General features: G+C 44.7%; 2 protein-coding genes across 5 annotated transcripts in view; one reads left to right on the top strand and one right to left on the bottom strand.

Annotated features, from left to right (window-relative positions):
* On the top strand, positions 1-5612 carry calcoco1b (calcium binding and coiled-coil domain 1b). Its single transcript, XM_088388881.1, has 11 exons — positions 1-161; positions 441-633; positions 1007-1109; positions 1181-1398; positions 1474-1686; positions 1746-1898; positions 2227-2292; positions 2386-2640; positions 2873-2980; positions 3110-3180; positions 4306-5612. Exons 2-11 carry the CDS (start codon positions 493-495, stop codon positions 4331-4333), a joined length of 1356 nt encoding a protein of 451 aa, XP_088245007.1. The 5' UTR covers positions 1-161; positions 441-492; the 3' UTR covers positions 4334-5612.
* rargb (retinoic acid receptor, gamma b) overlaps positions 5383-17584 on the bottom strand; it is a 27909-nt gene continuing 15707 nt past the window's right edge. For 2 of the 4 annotated variants that reach the window (XM_088388878.1, XM_088388877.1), the window contains exons 3-8: positions 9115-9263; positions 8426-8731; positions 8150-8326; positions 7806-8010; positions 7573-7731; positions 5383-7396 (exon numbers count right to left, since the gene is read on the bottom strand). In XM_088388878.1, coding sequence (XP_088245004.1) covers positions 7062-7396; positions 7573-7731; positions 7806-8010; positions 8150-8326; positions 8426-8731; positions 9115-9263 — 1331 coding nt within the window. In that variant the 3' untranslated portion in view covers positions 5383-7061. Of the gene's footprint in view, positions 7397-7572; positions 7732-7805; positions 8011-8149; positions 8327-8425; positions 8732-9114; positions 9264-16667; positions 17003-17584 lie in introns of those variants that run through there. The other 2 variants (XM_088388880.1, XM_088388879.1) reach the window with 2 other exon arrangements.

Consider the following 17584-nt stretch of genomic DNA (forward strand, 5'->3'; position numbering starts at 1 on the left):
CGAGTCAACTGAAGTCAGTGTGATGATGAGGGTGAACTACATTTCCCATGATCCTTTGGCGTGACTGTCTTCAGACGGCACCAAGTCAACTCAAGTCAGTGTGATGATGGAAGCACAGCTGTGAAGTGTGAACGTCTTACGAGCTACTTTTTATTCCCCAGGTAGGACTTTTAAACGAAATTACGATTCTTACTATGAGAAATAAATAGTCGAAAGCTTTTATGACTGCTATCCTAACTGTACTTGAAGACCTGTACCATACTTGTTTTGAGTATTTACATATGGTAATTAAATGTTAAATTTTATATATATTTGTCTGTCTGTCCAAAGTGAAAAAAAACAACAACAGTATGGTAAAAGTATAAGCACGTTGTTTATAAACACGAGATGGGAGGCCATGCTGTATTGCCCAACAGTGTTCCTCTCAAATGTCTGCTCAGCTGTCCTCCTCCTGTTGCCGGATCAGCGTGTGCCTTCCTCCTCGTCAAAGTCATGGAGAAACAATATCCACAGTCCTCGGTGGTGTTTCGAAATGTGGGTCAACGTTACTTCCCCCAAACCAGGGTCGAGTGTCACTACAGCGTGACTTCAACCCATCAGTGGAGCAGCAGTGACTGGATTGGGATCTTCAAGGTTTGAGTGCATATTTAAATTGCCAAGGATTACATTTTTGATGTTCAATTTGGGGTTGCCTTTGTTGTTGTCATTCCTGAATGTGTTACTGGAACAGTTGATTTATTTGATTATGATGACGATTTCTTTTATTAGCTTATATTTTATTATTTATATATTATTATTGATTTATTTTATTTTTCTTTATCATGGGTGAATCAGAGGCACTTAAAATAATGGCAGGTGTGTGCTGAATTCCATTTAATATGGGTTTAAATATGATTATTTTTAGCACAGCCCACCAGGTGTGTAGACTTTTGATACCCTCTGTATTGTTTGCCATTTGATGTGTAGGTGTACCTAATCTTGGTGGTCTTGTTCCTCCATACTGTAGGTGGGATGGTCGTCACTTAGCGAGTACCACACGTACGCCTGGTCGCTTGTCCCCGAAGGCTACGCCGAAGGAAGTGCTGTTGACTGCTGTGCACTTTTTCAAGGTAAACATCAAGCACTGAAAAGATTTACTCGGTAGTAAAAGTTTGTCAAGAAATGTTGTTGTTTTTGACAGCTTTCTACCTGCCTCGCCCCAGCCCGGTGGAGTACCGATTCGTCTACGTCGACAAGATGGGGAAAGTGTGCGCCCAAAGCCGACCCTTCACCTTCTGCGCCCCCAAACCTCTGGATGAGTTGGAGACCTTGAGTGAAGAGCGAAATGAGGAAGAAGGAGGAGGCTATGATGACGAGGAGGAGCTGCTCCTTGTAGTCCCCAGAGCTCAGCTGCTCCAGGTGGGAAAAAAAAGCTGCCGGGCGTTCACTTTTGTGTGCCATTTGAATTTGCTGAAGATAATTTGCTCTCCACAGAGTGAGCTGGACAAGTGCTTGAGGGAGAAAGCAGAGTTGCGACAGGCTGTGCAGGAGGCCAAACAGGAAATAGAGGAGGAGAGGAGGAGCAACATAAAAGCTAAGGTGGAATGGGAGAGCGAAAGGGATGCTTTGAAGGAGGAGCTAGACCAGCTCTGTCAAAACCTGACACATAAATGTGACGCCTTGAAGAAAGTGGAAGGAGAAAACAAAGTAAGACCTAACACAGATCATGTTTGATGGTTGATTAATTCTCATGTGCTGCTTTGCAGGATGTGAAAAGCAGTGAGGAGAATCTCTCCTCGGAACTGAGTCAACTTACGGTTGAACAAGCGCACATTCAGCAACAAATGAAAGACTTGGAAGATGAAGTCAAGGTGTTGACTGATAGAGAGAAAGAGACAAAAGTGGAGATGGAAAGGCAAGTTTTGAAAACTCATGATAGATGCTTGGACAGCGAAGTTCACTTGGTGCCAGAGCTCTTGCTAGATAGGAAAGTAGTAATTGGTGCCTTGACTGAGAGGCTAAGATTATTGTGTGATAGTCATAAATTAATTAAAATGAACAAAACAGGTTTCGAGGCAGTGTATGAAAGCCTCAGCTCCTCTCTTAGCTCCTCAGTACGGCAGTAATATTATTTGTGCTTTGTTAAGGATAAAGAATATATTTCTAGCCTACACGCCTTTGAAATTTCTAATTAGCATTAAGGTAGCTTTGTGTGTGATCACACTTTGACACTTCCTCTGCAGGCAGGAGGAGATAATGATGAAACTCTCAGCTCAGATCAAAAATGTCGAAGAAAAGAGAAAGTTGCTGCAGGTCTGTAAAGTCCTCCAACCATAGACCTCACGTCAAACGTCTTTTGGTTGTCATCGCAATAAAGTTCATCCTCCCTGTCTTTCTTCCCCACAGGCAGAGCATGAAACTTCGCAGGCAGAGGTCCGCGGCCTGCAAGCTCGCCTGGAGGCAAGCGAGCGCTCAGCCGAGGGACTTCGCGGCGAGCTGAGGGAGCTGGGCACCCGCCATGGGCACACCCACGCCGAGCTGCACCAAAGCCGACTGCAGGTGGCCCAACTGGGCCTGCAGCTCTCTGAGGAGAAGCTTCTTCTCAGGGAGGAGCGTGCCAACTGGGCCCTGGAGAGAGAAGCTTTCCGGAGTGCGGCGCAGGTAAAGATGTGACAATAGCACATATCGGTCTGTATTAGTATTTTAGTGTTAGATTGTTTTAACCGGAAACATGAAAGACGCACAGATGACCTCGGAGTGTAGTCTCAGTTTTTTTCGTTTATTTATTTTTTTAAAGCATTTTTGTTTTTACTTCCTTGACAAAATGTACTTTTTCTTTCAATTTTAGTTTTCGTTATTTATTCACCTAATAACTTAGCGTGTGCATACGTAGGCTGACCACCAGAAAATAGAGGACCTGAGGATTAAAGTGCAAAGGGCGGAAGAGCGACTGCTGGAGAAGGAGAAAATGCCGTTTTGGAGAGAGAATGACAGTGATAGTGTGAGTTTTACACATGCATGCACACATATACTTTTTAATAGTCACTGGCTCATTACCACGACTCAAATAAGAACTTGCTGTCAATTTAAGATCTCCCCTTTCATTTTTTACTTGTGCTGGCCCAATCAGAAGCAGACTGACAGTGGCAAGAAACAAGTGATGCAGGCCGTGGACAGCCGCCTTGCAGACTCTGTCTTCAGGTGACATTTCCACCACTTAAACCAGGGGTCCCCAACCACCGGGCCGCGGACCGGTACCGGGCCGCCAAGCCGCACAGAAATTATTATTATTATTTTTTTATCGACGATCAATTAATTCAGGTCAAGACACTTGTCCTAGTCACGTGACATGTTTCCCCAGTTGAGCAAAGTTAGCAAAAATGAGTAAGAATTTATTTTGAAAAATATCAAAAATTTGGCGATTCTTTCCCAATTACATCCGTCGGTACATCTGTGTCTCTTGACACAGGTTAATTCAGTTGAAGACAGTCGTCCAGGTCACGTGACATGTCACCTCAGTAGAGCCCGCGAAGCTAGCAAAAATGAGCAAGAAACAGTTGTTTGGAAAGCTTCTTCGGAAAGGGAAAAAAGCCCAATGAGGAGACTGAAGAAAAAGAGGCTACGACTTCTAAGAAAAGGAAAGCTGCATTTAAAAGAACATTTCAGGAGTCCAACTTAAAATGTGGATTTATCGCCGCAGGTGACTTTGACGCGCCAAGCCCACTATGCACAATATGTGGCGACAGGCGAGCTAACGAGGCAATGAAGCCTTCGAAACTGCTTCGGCACATGGAGACCAAGCATTGAAAGACAAATCTTTGGAATTTTTTGAAAGAAAAAAAACGTGAACAAGTAGGACAAAATATGGATTTATCGCCACAGGTGATGACGCGGCAAGCCCACTATGCACAATATGTGGCGACAGGCTAGCTAACGAAGCAATGAAGCCTTCAAAACTGCTTCGGTACATGGAGACCAAGCATCCTGCATTACAAACATTTGGAATTTTTTGAAAGAAAAAAAACGTGAACAAGAATGACATTGTCTCCAATTACGCCTAGATGGGACCGGCTCGTTTCATAGAAACAAGCTGAGTGCTCCCAGTAATTCAACGTAATGGTGAGTTTTATTTTTATGTGGTTTATATTTGTTTTATTTCACTGTATTTATATATTTATTACAAATGTATTTATTTATATAAAGACCGGTCCGCGTAAATATTTGACACTTAACTGGTCCGTGGCGCAAAAAAAGGTTGGGGACCACTGACTTACACAACATACTTGCGTGAACACTGCTTTTCATTCCAAATGTTTCCCTCTGCAGTGAATCGGCGAACTACATCATGTGGTGACCTAAAGAACTGTAAGATTGTAGGGCTAAGATGAAAGGAAATTGAGGATGGGTCATTTTTCAAGAACTACTGACATCACTTTTTTAATACGTTTTTTATCACATAAGTGCCAATGTTGGGTGCGTTTTACTCTCCCTTTAAGTGTGTCCCATTTACACATAACACAATTTCCCTTTAAGTGTGTCCATTTACACATACACAATTACTTGCACATACATATATACAACTACCTGTATCCGGCAACAGCAACAGTCGACCTAAAATTGGCCAGTAGGTGGCGGCAATGTTCTTTAGCCCATGTCGAATGCGTCTAATCAGATATGCACACCAAATATATTGCACTAACTATAACTATACAACTATAAGTGAATCTTATAAAATGAATAGAACAATTATATATGAATGGCAACATGTGGACTCACAGGTTAACTGTACCTTCTGCCATCTAGCACAAGAACATTTGTCACTGTATGCAATATATGAAAGAACTTCAGATACATTGTTGTCAAATTGTGCTTTTATGACTTATGAAAGGGAAATCATAGTTTTGTTGTGCTGCAACAGTGGTTGGGAGTCACTGCCTTCTAGCATTAATTCTTAACGAATGTAGATGTTTAACTTTTTCTAATTTTGCAGCTGTGAAAGATTCAAATGTGAAAATGAGACTTTTGCTTGAGTAGATTTGTTAGCACGTGTTTAAAAACTGGATTCAAGTCTGTGACAGAAATGTTTGCATGGCTCTTGTGTGTAACTGTAGTCGAAGCTAAAACGTCTTGTTGAGCAACTTGACACTTTCATTTACGGCTCACGTTTCATTGTCAGGATTCAAGTATGACATTTTACACTTCTTAGCGCGCCACATATATTGCCGGCGGCATATTCGGAATGCCTGCTTTTAAGTCACTGTAATATAATGAAATGCATTCTGTGTGTCTGGTGAATGTGATGGTTTTAACTTGCCATTTGTATTAACAGATGACTTTATGGTCGATATGCTTATTAAGTATATGAAAGTGATGACAAAATAAATACAGCTGCACGCCGACAGGTGTGAAAACACAAAGGGCCTTTTATCAAAAATACAGCCAAAATAACAAGCAAACCAAAGAAGCAAACTACATATAGATTTAATACCAAGAGAAACAAATGAGCCCATTCATGAGATGTTTAAATCTCTCCACACGGAGATAACGGTGAAGGTAGCTGATTATTAAAAAAAGAAGACACAATGAGATGGTTTGCGCTTTAAAAGTCATCATTAAATATTCTCTGCATATAACCATACAAAAAAATGTCACAATCATCAAGGCGATGGAATTTAAATGAGCCAGAGTTGTCTGAATTTATACTTTTTAGTACGGATGTCGCCGTCAACCTTGCAGGCGGCTTTTGTTTTATTGCACTGGCTCAAGTTCAGGAAAAAGACAAAAGAAATGACTTTATTGCCCCCGGAGGATCTTGCTGCTGCTGTTGCGGGTCTTATTCCGTGACATTTAACAATGCAAACAAAAACATTGGACTGAGTTTGTTTAAGTGACATTCAAAGTGAAGTAACATTCGTCTTAAAACCTCCTGACATTTTTAATACTTTGATGACATTCTGTACATTCAGGCCATACATAACTGCGATGGTATGATGAAACATTTGGCAGCAGAGAAATAGCCACTATGTTCTATGTGTGCGTTTGTTAGCTGGAAAACCAAAGTTTTTAAAATGAACAGAGGTTGACTGTAGAAGGTTGCAGGGTAAAGTATGCAATTATTTTTTTCATACAGTTAAAAAAAAAAACACCTGAGGATTTGCTATGATGTAAAAAGTTCATAATGGCTGCTGGGGCGTCTATGGCTTAACGGCGTCCTCTTCATTATGCAATGCAAGAGTACTGACATGGAAAGGCGCCTGAGCACTAAAATTTGATATGCTTAATGTCCAACTCAAGCCAAAGTTGTCCCATTAGTGAGCACAAAGAGCGTGAGGACATGAAGATGGACATCAAAAAAGGCTCAAAAGGCTTTCCATGCTGACATCACGAGCGGTTTCGTTATTTTAGAACCACATTTTTTTCACGTCCATGGATTGGAATCGACGTAAATTTAGCAGTGCGATTCATTTATGGATTCAATTGTTTATCCATTTTCAGTGGATGAGCAAATGAAGTGAAATTGCTCTGGATTGGTCTGCTGTCTTCAACTGCTGGTTGTCAACTTTTCAGATTGGTTCAAACAAGATGCAACTTTGACAATGCAAGATGTTAACTGAGCAAATAAGAGAAATAACTGGAATCAAATCACTCATTCTGGATTCCCATCCCTATTCAGGATGCCAAAGTCACTATTGCTCGTTTTCGGAAGACATTGACCACCCTGGAAGACATTGAAAGTTGGAGACTTGCTCTCACGATGTCTCACTTAAGCGCATAAATGCACACGCCATGAAGAAATGAGACAAAGGGCTGAGACAATACATCATACAAGAAGAAAGTATAAGTAGCATTTCCTGTAACCCCCCAAAAAAGAGATGTTTTCTATACAAGCGTAGCCCTTTTCCTGGGGAGGGGGGGGCATTCCTTGTGAGCCCCCCCTCCCGCCTCCCTCCTGTCACTGCGGACCACAATGAGTCGCTTGTTGAGTGCTTTTGCTTTGTCCCTCACTCCCTGTAAACTTTGCAATTCTTTTATAAGAGCCTGATGGTATGAAGATGAGGATTCCTGGGAAGGGAGTGTCCGTCCTACTGCGTTGTCCCGCTTTTCTTGTTTGTGCTGGTCGCCGTTGCAGCCGCCTCCCCCCACGGCTCGGCGTCACTGTCCGCCAGCCGTTCCCTGTCCTCGTCCCAATAGTCGTCATCCTCCTCCTCCTCTTCCTCCTCCACCGCCGACTCGTATGTGGATTTCTCCTCTTGCTTGATGGTCTGAACGGCGGGCGGCGCGGCGGCGGCGGCCGGTGCGGGGCTTTCTGCCGAGTCACTGCTGTCCTCAAATGCGTCCGGGTTTTCCAGCATCTCCCTGATGAGCGGCGGCATGGGACCGGGGATCTCCATCTTCAGTGTGATGGCTCTCTCTGCACCTGAGTTGACAGACATGAGTAGTTGACTTCCCCCCTGCCACAGAAAATGACTACTTTTGTCTAAATGAAGCTCCTAATGTCGTCCCACCTTGCACAAATTTCCACAAAACTCTTTTCACTTCAAACCAAAGCAACGTTGTGTGTGCTCATCTGGATCACGCATACGGCAAACCGACCTTTAGTGCTAATTCCCCGCAGGTCGGTGACTTTCATCAGCATGCGCGGGAACATGTGAGGCTTGTTGGGGCGTCGGCGGCGTGTGTAAATCTTCAGCGCTTCCAGCAGCGGCTCCTGCAGCTTGTCCACCTTCCCGGGTTCTTCCAGGTCCATACGGTCTGACAAGCGAGACAGCGTAAAAATCTCGCCAAAGGGAGGCAAAAAGATACAAACGAGATGAGGCTCGCTGCACCTCCGCAGATGAGGCAGATGGCGCTGAGGAGTCCCGTCTCAGTATCGTCCATCTCCAAGGGAAGCAGCTGCCCGGCGAAGGCGAACACCAGGTCTGTGAGTGGGCCGAAACCGGCGTTATGCATCTGGGTTCTGTTGAGGGTCAGGCCGTCTGAGAAGGTCATGGTGTCTTGCTCGGGGGTATAGCGCGTGCATATCCTCAGCATCTGAAGACGTCCCCCCCGAAAAATTGACATTTGAGGAGGCTTGCTGGCGGCTGTTCACATTTTTATGTTTTTGTGATTGCAATTTAAGCTGCGTAGCGAATGAGGCAGCATGGGTGTGTCATGTGTGTGTCAACAGTACCAGGATGTCCAGACAAGCAGACTTGAGGAGGGTGATCTGGTCAGCGATGGTTAGCGTAGTGAAGCCTGGTAGTCGCTTGGCAAACTCCACAATCTTGATGATGCACTTGGTGGACAACTCACTGAACTTGTCCCACAGGCCCAAGTCCAGCTGGACTCTGTGGTCAGAGCTCGAGTTCTGGGAGAGACAGACAAAAGAGTTGCACGTGTCGCTAAGGTTGGGTCTGGTTTTCCCCGCTTTCTCAGCGCCGCATTGTCATCGTTACGCGACACTCACCGTGGTGTATTTGCCCAGCTGGCACAGCGACGGAAATGTCTCCTGGTGGGCTTTGCTTACTTTGTTGACCAGCTCCTCGAGCTCGCCGCTCAGCTCGTAGTTTTCAGGCAGCACCACCTCCTCCTTCACGTCCTTTTTCTTTTTGTTGCGGTCATTACGTACCGCTTCTTTGGACATGCCCACCTCAAAGCACTTTTGCAGCCGGCAGTACTGACAGCGATTGCGGGTCACCTTGTTGATCTGGCAGTTCTTGTCTCGGTGGCACGTGTACACCATGTTCTTTTGAATGCTGCGCCGGAAAAAACCCTGAAACACAAAAATGCACATTGATTAAATCTGCGGGGTTGCGACCAAATCTTTATTATACTATCTATATACAAGTTATAAGATGGCACCTTGCAAAGGGATTCAAATCTTTGAGGTGCTACATTTAGCCTGGGATTTCGTTTCAATTAATGGAGAATATTCATCATGTATATTGTTTCCTTTGCTGATATAAAGCTCAAGATAACAAATTATTATAATTTGTGATCAAACTAAAATAAGATCCTAATTTTTTGTGTATACTATATGCCTTGCCTTGGGTCAATCAAGGTTTAGTGTTAAATGCTTTTGACCGAATGTAGTACTAGCAAGACCACAGTAGAGGGCAGCAGACTGCTTTGTTTTCCCCCAGTGAGTGCTCGTACCTTGCAGCCCTCACAGGAGCTGACCCCGTAGTGGTATCCAGACGACTTGTCCTGGCACACGAAGCAGGGCTTGTAGACGCGAGGCGGCGGCGGAGGAGAAGGCGAGCTGGGCACCATCTCCTCGGAGCTGGTGCTCTGGGTCTCCACGGCTGCATGCACAAGAAGCAGCATTGAAGTCATTTGTTGATGCTGACAGTCAGACAAGCCGCGTTTGACAGCGTGTGGTCAGCGCTGGGGCCAGAAGGCAAACTCAAAAGCAACGATTCTTAAGAGAAAAGGGAGGAGGGAGGCGTCTGATTGACAGGGACGTAAAGAAGCCACAATTAGCTGATGGCCAGATGGCCCCGCTGATAAAACGCTGATTGGCAGCTGAGATTTGATTGGCTTCTCCATTTACTGGCCAACAGGAGGGGGGGCGGCATTCCTGTTGACTTTTTCTGGAGTTTTGTGAGCGTTTGTGTTCACAAGCTCACATTTTTACGTGAAAGGCCATCCAATGCCCATATAGCTCGAAGGCCCATGTGAACAAACAAAAGCTGGAAGTTTACGAGGCTCGGCCCCTGTCCCCTCTCTCCGAGGGGAAACTGTATTATGACATTTGTGAAGACCATGTTGGGGAAAAAAAAACCAACAACCAGGAAGATAAAGAGCAATGTCAAAACGAAGCAATGCAGCGCATCCCTTCAGTAAAAAGTACAAGAAGCCACATTGACCCCCTTCCACGTTTGGAGGCGACGACTGAAGAAGCAGATTGTCTGGAACATGCCTTTCAACTTTCACCTTCACTCACCCCAACTTCACCTTCCTCTGCCCATTCCCACCAGCACCCCCACCCCCTTGTTTCCTGGCCCTAAATTCCTCAGCGCAGGCAGGACGGAGTTTAATAGTTGCCCAGGCTTACAAGCGGCCCTATAAAGGTTGTGTCTGGGATGGGAAGGAGGCCCCCGGCCAGGCTGACGACCCCTTTATTGGCATCCAGTCACCTTGGGCAGCTATTCACACATCCAGCTCCATCCTCGCATCCCTTCCTAGTAAAAATTAAAGAATCCGGGGTCAGAACCCCCCCCCAAAGTCAATGCCCCTTCTGTCACCTTCACCGGGCCCAACCAAATGTGGCCCACCCCCCACCCAGCAGCAACAACCCTAAAATGAACCCGGCGGCCTGTCATTAACAAGAGTGGTAAGGTTTCAAAACGCAAGAGAGGTAAAGCACAAAGGAATAATCCAATAAAAACAAAAGAAAGGAGAAAGAAAGAGAAGGAAGGGAGGTGAGCGTGGGGACACAAACTTCCCAGTGGACAACAGCTTCAATCAAAGCTCCACCATTTAACTTTGACCTTGGCTCAAGAGGGTCATGACTAACTACTTGCCCAGCAGGCACTTTAAAAGTTCAATGTGTGTGCAAGTGGCATTTAACAATTCACCCTTATGTCGTCGGACAATTACAATTGTTTTATACCAAATGACTTTATTTGTAAAAAGAGAAGGAAGGGCTAGAATTGTAGATGCTTAATCTAAAAAAACCTCTGCTCTGGTTAAACTACTTTACACCCATCAACCTCAAAATTACAAATACTTTAATTCTAATATAAGAACTATATATGATGAATTGTTTGCTTTTTAAATATTATTTTCCTATCAGTCGTCCGAATCACTTTCTGAATATTCTGAAGTGCCACAGCAGCGACCAAAACGAGCACGCCGCCATTTTTTCTTCAAACGCCGGTGATGTAACATGTTTTCTCGCAGTTGTGAGACAAATCTAAAATCTCAGCGACAGCCTTCCTGTGGACTTTGCACGTCCTCATCCTGCTCTCACATGCATATTTGATCAACTGAAAACTTTCTACTGTCTATTGAACTACTTTTACATATGATCACTCAAGCCATAGTAGAAAGATAAAAATAAGAATAGACTGTAGCTCAATATAGTCGTAAAAAGTATGTCGCAGTAAAAATACAATTTATTCCCAAAATGACTTGACTAAATGTAACGTAGTTCTCTCCACCTCTGCTCTTGACATCTTTTGAATGGGATCTGTTCAAAATGAGTGTATTGCCTCTTAAGTGACCGTACAAAGAATGCAACACACAAGAGCTTCAGCTGAGAATTTATAAAAATATTCTCCATGTGGTGTTGACTTATGAGGTTTTAGAGCTCAGGTGAGAGGGGATTGTGGGCGGAGCTAAAGTCGTAAGTCTATCTGTTGATATAGTAACAACGTTAAGAGTGTCTCAGAGGGAAGAAAATAGGCGCCGAGGTAGCGCATCTGGCGCCAGCCGACAGGTACTGACTGACGGCGTCTGAGTGTGGTGAGAAAGGGCGAGGAGAAGGTAGAAAAAGTAGTGGGAGGGGGGACGCTACCTGGCGTGACGAAAACAAGGAGAGGAGCCAAAAAGTGTCAGCGGGCTGTCAGCACCCTGAACTGTGCGTGGCCTCCGAGACTCGGCTTGAAGAAACAGCAGTCTAGTCTTAACCTGCAGTTCACCCCGCCGCGTGTCATAACATCTATCAGCGCACCTTTTGGAGAAGCCACGAGAGACGACAGAACTGGTGGGAATCAGCGTCCGCTTGCAGCAGGGCCATAACACACATGCACATTTTCGGAACATCCTGTCAGACTTTCTGTCACCTACATCAGCGTACAACTATTCAACCTCCACGTTTGTGTCTTGTTAACATCCCTTCCTTCCTTCCTTTCAGCCATGAGTTTTAATGTGCCATCAACACAGTCCAGTTTGGCCTCGTGGTCGACACCTCGTTCACTTTGGAGAAGCCGCCAGTTGGCTAAGCCGTGTCTGCTCTCATTTGGCGTCAATACAGTTGGACTTGACCAATCTGCCAGTGTGTGCTTTTACGCCGACATTGAAGGTTTTTTTTTATTTTATTGCTTGCGGGGGTGTCTGCGTGGACGACATAGTGTGACATATGGCATGCAGCTTGACTTTGGCCCCGGGGGCTGCACACAGCATCACATTGGGGAGGTGTCGAGGGTTGTCCGCCGTGGAACCTTTAAACTGGAGTGTCTCTATTGTTGTCCAATTTGGAGCAAAATTTAAGTCTGGTATTTTTCTTTGGCTCCACGACTTCTTTTTACACTTGTATGACAAGTTAAGAATATTGTCAAGTGTGATGCATGACGTGAACTGACTTCAGCACTACTTCATATCCCTAAACACCGCGTCCATCACAAATCATCGAGGGCTGGGTGGTTCCGTATATCATATTTGCTTTATTACACCGTTTTCGAACACCTGCATGACAGTTAAGAATGTTCCAATGACACTGGAAGGCTTTTATGCTGACAAGAGTTGCAGGGGATTCATTCAATTTGAATTTTCCACTTCAAACTGTCAATCAAAAAAAACATGTCCGGGGGATGATTCATGACAAAACGCTGCCAACAGCAGCAATAGTAAAGCTCGTGCGATTATTATAATAATAATTCAAATGCAGCACTTTATCTGGCTCCACCTAATGTTCGACAGCACCCTGTGGAATGTGCGTGCACTTGTGAATATGTGAGTGAGTGTGTTGTGTGTGTTGGCCCGTGGGCGGGAGAGAGCAGCATCGCACATACGCACAAACACGCAGGCAAGAAGCAAACGTCTGCCTAGATTTGACTGCTTTCAATCGATTGTTGTTGTCATTGTCAAGTGCTTCCAATGACTTTGTTGTCGAGCGGTGTGAGGGGGAGGCTGCCACCAAATATGCTGAGTGAGTAATTACCACAACAGCAGGGAGGAGATGGGGGAGATGTGAGTGACAATCCCTTTCATCAGCTGTTCTAAGTTCAATACCAGAACCCCCCCCCCCAACCCCAACCCTCAGTAATAACCCTCTTCCCCCCTCTGTCCTCCCCTGCCTTCCTGCCCGGGCAGGAGGAGGAGCCCTTCCTGTCATTGGTAGCGCCTCTTAAAGGAAAGACTGTGAAAACCGGGCTGCTGTCCAGAAGACAGCTCCATAAAAAACAAAGCAGCAGACATTTAAAAAGGAGGAGGTAGACACACACACACACACACACACAGACACACACACACACACACACGTTTGCACAAGCTCACCAGAAAGCCTGGACAAATACTTCAACTTGACAAGCTTCACACACTTGCGAACAACGCCCTTGGATTTCGGATGGACTCCACAAATGTGAATCATCAGCAACTTAGCGTTCTGATTGAGTTGAGCATACCAACACTGGCGTCGTTTTAGTTTCCCTTGACTAATGTGGGGAGGGGACGGATATTAGACAGCTTCGTTCAGCCAGTAGATCATCGGGTCTTCGATACACCCTTCATTTGCTGTAACACTCAATAAGGGACCTCACAAGCTCTTCAGGGAATCAAAACACATTAAATCGGACCAGCACAACTAATATTGCAAGTGGTGACTTTTGAAAGTTACCATGTATTGAAAGTTGTATGCATTTATTTTGGTAAAAACTAATTGGGCATATGACTGCCATCACCAGAATGAGAGATAGAGATGCAATGAGTAATCGACAACTATGGATCATTTCCAATAGTTTGCACAGGAGTGATAATTTGATGCGGCCTGCAAAAAATATTTTCATGATATTAGCTAAAAGCTGTACCAAATTTTCACATTGTCATCTGTAATAAATCATAACTAAAATATTGCAAGCGTTTTCTTGTTATGTTATTAGAGTAACTCAATAGTTTAACAAAATTACCATTATTGACTTCAGATTTCATACGTAAGTTATTCATTCATTTGTTGTGATGACGATGGCCGTCCAGGGTAAATTAAAACGCCAATGCGGCCCATGGAAAAATGAGTGTCGCCAATGGTTTAGAGACCATGTTTAATTTAAAATTGTAAACATTCTCACAGTTAACAAATTAAAATTCATGTACTCCTCACTGAAAGCAAATTTATTATTGCGTTGAATAGAACGATCAAATTAAGCTTTTACTTTGAAAAGCAATGACCAGCAAGTTTGCCTATTTTCTGAAATGCTGACAAGTAACTGAATTGGAATTCATTTTTTTTTGCCCATTTTCCAGATGTCCAGTTTCTAATTCATAGATTATTTGACAAACTAATTGACAGATTAATAACACATCTGTTATCTGGAGCTCATCTTGATTTCTAAGATATGTGATAAAACAAACACACCAGGCAAAAGCACATTCAAGGGTCTTTTGCTGTAGCCTCCAAACGCAAACAAAAACTTCCTGAGTCATGAATGCGGGCCGGTGCATCTCACTTTGGAGACGTGGTGGTCCTGCGGCATTGTTAAAGTAGCCCGGAGACGGGAGATGTCCCCCTTAAGGCCTGAAACGCCGAGATATAAGGAGTCAGTGGGAGGGAGGGGGTCGCGGGGCTAATCCCAAAACCAAATTCATCCCTCTACTCCTCTTTCATGCCCCCACACGCCTGCTAATCTCTTAATTGAGTCCTTTTCTAATTATAATGGCTTCATTAAAAGCTGCGGGTTACACAAGACGAGGCGTGTAAACTGAGCCGTGCGCGAGGAGGACATCAGAGAGGCGGACCAACACACACTCCTGGATGGGGCCATGGGCCAAAGGGAGAGTGGACGCTCAAAAGCAGCCAAGAAACAAAACGTCACAGCGGAGACGCCGGCGTGCCATGACACACTTCGCGCTCCTTTTAATGCTCATTGACGGTGATACAAAAGGACGGCATAGAGGTGCTCAACTGACCCAAATGCGCCAAAACACAGGAAAGCGAGCAAAGCTTTCCAGAGATTTCATTCGTAGCCAAGGTCCCATCGAGTTCTTTTTCACTTAACTCTGAGTATCCGCCGATACTCGATCCGATATCTCGGCAATGCATCAACAACTCAATCTAAAAAGTAAAATAAATAACGATCCAAAAATGGGCCGCAACTTGAGCGCTTTGAGTCTTACTTCTTGGAGGAAGCTTCAGTCAGGCGCAAATAACAACATAAAATCCAATTTTAGGACAGAGTGGAATGTTAACCAACAGGTCGAGTAGTAAAATGAACATGAATGTTTTGTGGTGTAGGAAATGATGATTTTTAAAGAGAGGTGTAGTATTTTGGGGTTAATAAATTATTTAGCTGTAATCGTAGCACATCAATAGTTATTACTTTAATATTAATCAAACGACTTTGAGCAATGTCATAGTCTAGGCTTCATCAGCTTAGAATAAAATTTTTCTGTGTTTTTGTGATGTTAGGATGTTGAAAAAGCTAGTTGGGCAAAATTCATTCAAATAGTGTCCCCCATCCATCTCATGAGGAATCTATAAATTAAGAATAGCATTTCTAAAGAGATCATTATCAAGTAGTCAGTTAGAAGAACGATCAAGGAGTAAGAATAAATAGAAGAATAAAATAAATAAATAAAATCCATAAAGTCAATAATGATTGATATTCAACAGCCTTTAGGCCTCCAAATTAAAAAGTTTCTAAACAAGCAGTCTTGCCTCCATCTGCATTACAAATAGATTTGAGCATAAAGGTATGAGAGATGAGTCACTCCCCTTCGCCTGTTTCCTCTTCAAATAGACTAACAGGTTAGTCTAGGTGACAAAAAGAGAAAAGCACTTTTATGTAGTTTCTTTGCTTCAATTAACAGTTTCTACAATTTGGTTCTTGGACTCTCAAAAGCATTTTTGAAACAAGTTGAATGAATGTGAAGTGTGTCTTTCAGGCTGGCATCTGGGGAAGCTCCCGAGCGAGTCGGGACAGGCCCGGGCCGTGGTGTTTGTCGAGCCGACTGCTCATCCGTCATCGTTAGCGCACACCGCCGACTTGACAGTCGCCGTCCGAATGAACGCTGAAGATAAATAGACTCGGGGTGCTTTGCCTTGGCCACTTGAGTGCGGAGCACAGGTCGTGCTGGCCAGGTATCTGACTGCCACAATTTGACTTGAATAGTCAGTCAATGTTTGAGTTGGCGCACGGCAGGGCCAAAGGGAATTTAAAAAAAAAAATCTCCACAATGGGCTGCTCCATGACGATAGGAAAAGATTAGCTTTTGTTATTATCTGGAGCGGGTTTGTTACAGGGTCCACATTTGATGCAATGTGGGCCTCGGCACACGTTGGCCCACTGCTCTGCTCGCTAATGCAGTAGAGAAAATGAAGGTCACCAAGGCACAGAGGAAAGCAGTGTTGAAACAAGCGCATAAGTGCTGCGCTGTGCGACTTCCATACAAGAGGGCAAATTACAACAATGTGATTTCAAGGCCCATTTGCCTTCAATCTGTCAAAGCTGTTTCTGTTTGGACATTGTGTTCTGCGCTGGCTGCCAGGTCAGGTCCTGTATTGTTTCAAGCAGCTGTCAATCATGTGAAGTCATTCGCAAAGACAACAAACATGATGATGTATAAATATGCGCCGCTAAAGTCCCCCGCAAAGCCCGCTAAGCACATAAACAAACGGACGGCGGGGGTGAGAATGGCCACACAGCACTGAGGGGAATCTGCCTCTTCCTGTGGAGAGAGCGCCATGATAACACCGGCGACAAGCCTGATAAGGAGCAACCAATGTGATGGACAGAATTGAAGGGATGGGATGGGATGGGCCGGGTACTCACACTGAAGGCTGCCAGTCCCGGCCCAAGCGAAGGGGTCCAGGCTGGAGAAGAACGGGGGCGCCTTGGACAGCATGCAGGATCCCTGTGCAGACACATCGTAGAGGGGGCGCGGGGCCAGCCCCAGAGCCTCCATGCAGTCGAACATACCGGACTCGAACCGCTTCTGTCTCCTCCAAAGTGCAACTCCGACTAAGTTGATGAGTCTAAAGCAGTCTCTCCAGTTCTCTGCGGAGCACTTTCCTTCTGCCCTCGGGTCACTCAATGGACCTCAGCTCTGTAACTGATCTCAGTTCCCCTCTCGGCGGCTCTGTGGGCCTCTCGCTCTCCACCACTAGCACAGGCAAGGCATGAGCACTAGGGGGGGCGGGGTCGGGGAGGAGCCGGGTGTGCGCTTGATGCCTGATAGGCCACGCGGAACAGCCCCACTTTCCCTCCGAATCGCCTCCAACTTTTCCAGCTTCGGATTTCAGATTGGATGCAAATAAGAACAAACCCTCTGCCCTGCCTTGCAATACACTTTTGAACTTGATTTGCCTTTATGCAATGACTTCAGCATGAAACGCTTTTCCTTTTTGTCCCATAAATGATATTCTGCTCCATTGCCGTTGGCGATGACAACAAACGGCAGTAACACTTAAAAAAAAGAAATCAGTTCACACCTGTTGCAACGAAGACAGGAGCGTGTTGAGAGATGAGCGGTGCATTGAGATGATGGACTACGGGGGAGGTCCAAGTGCTTACACAAACACACTTAGTCACAATGCAAGCATTTCCAAAACATTAAAAATCTCTCCATACTTAAAGCAACATTTTCGTTGGTGTCAGTCAGAATTCAGCTAACAAAATTTTCACGCATGAGCTGTGCACAGGTTTGAAGAAAAAATTTTAAAAAATTACAAAAATGGGAGCTACTTTTT

The sequence above is a fragment of the Syngnathus floridae genome, chromosome 11, assembly GCF_059516105.1.
Source record: "Syngnathus floridae isolate MCC-2025c chromosome 11, RoL_Sflo_1.0, whole genome shotgun sequence".
In the NCBI taxonomy this organism is placed as follows: Eukaryota; Metazoa; Chordata; class Actinopteri; order Syngnathiformes; family Syngnathidae; genus Syngnathus; species Syngnathus floridae.

Bases quoted from the DNA above. Each gene is read 5' to 3' on its own strand.
- calcoco1b (XM_088388881.1), top strand. From the start codon at position 493: ATGGAGAAACAATATCCACAGTCCTCGGTGGTGTTTCGAAATGTGGGT. The intron at 1,687-1,745 runs GTAAGACCTAAC...GCTGCTTTGCAG, and splicing joins AAGTGGAAGGAGAAAACAAA to GATGTGAAAAGCAGTGAGGA. The intron at 3,181-4,305 runs GTGACATTTCCA...TTCCCTCTGCAG, and splicing joins CTTGCAGACTCTGTCTTCAG to TGAATCGGCGAACTACATCA.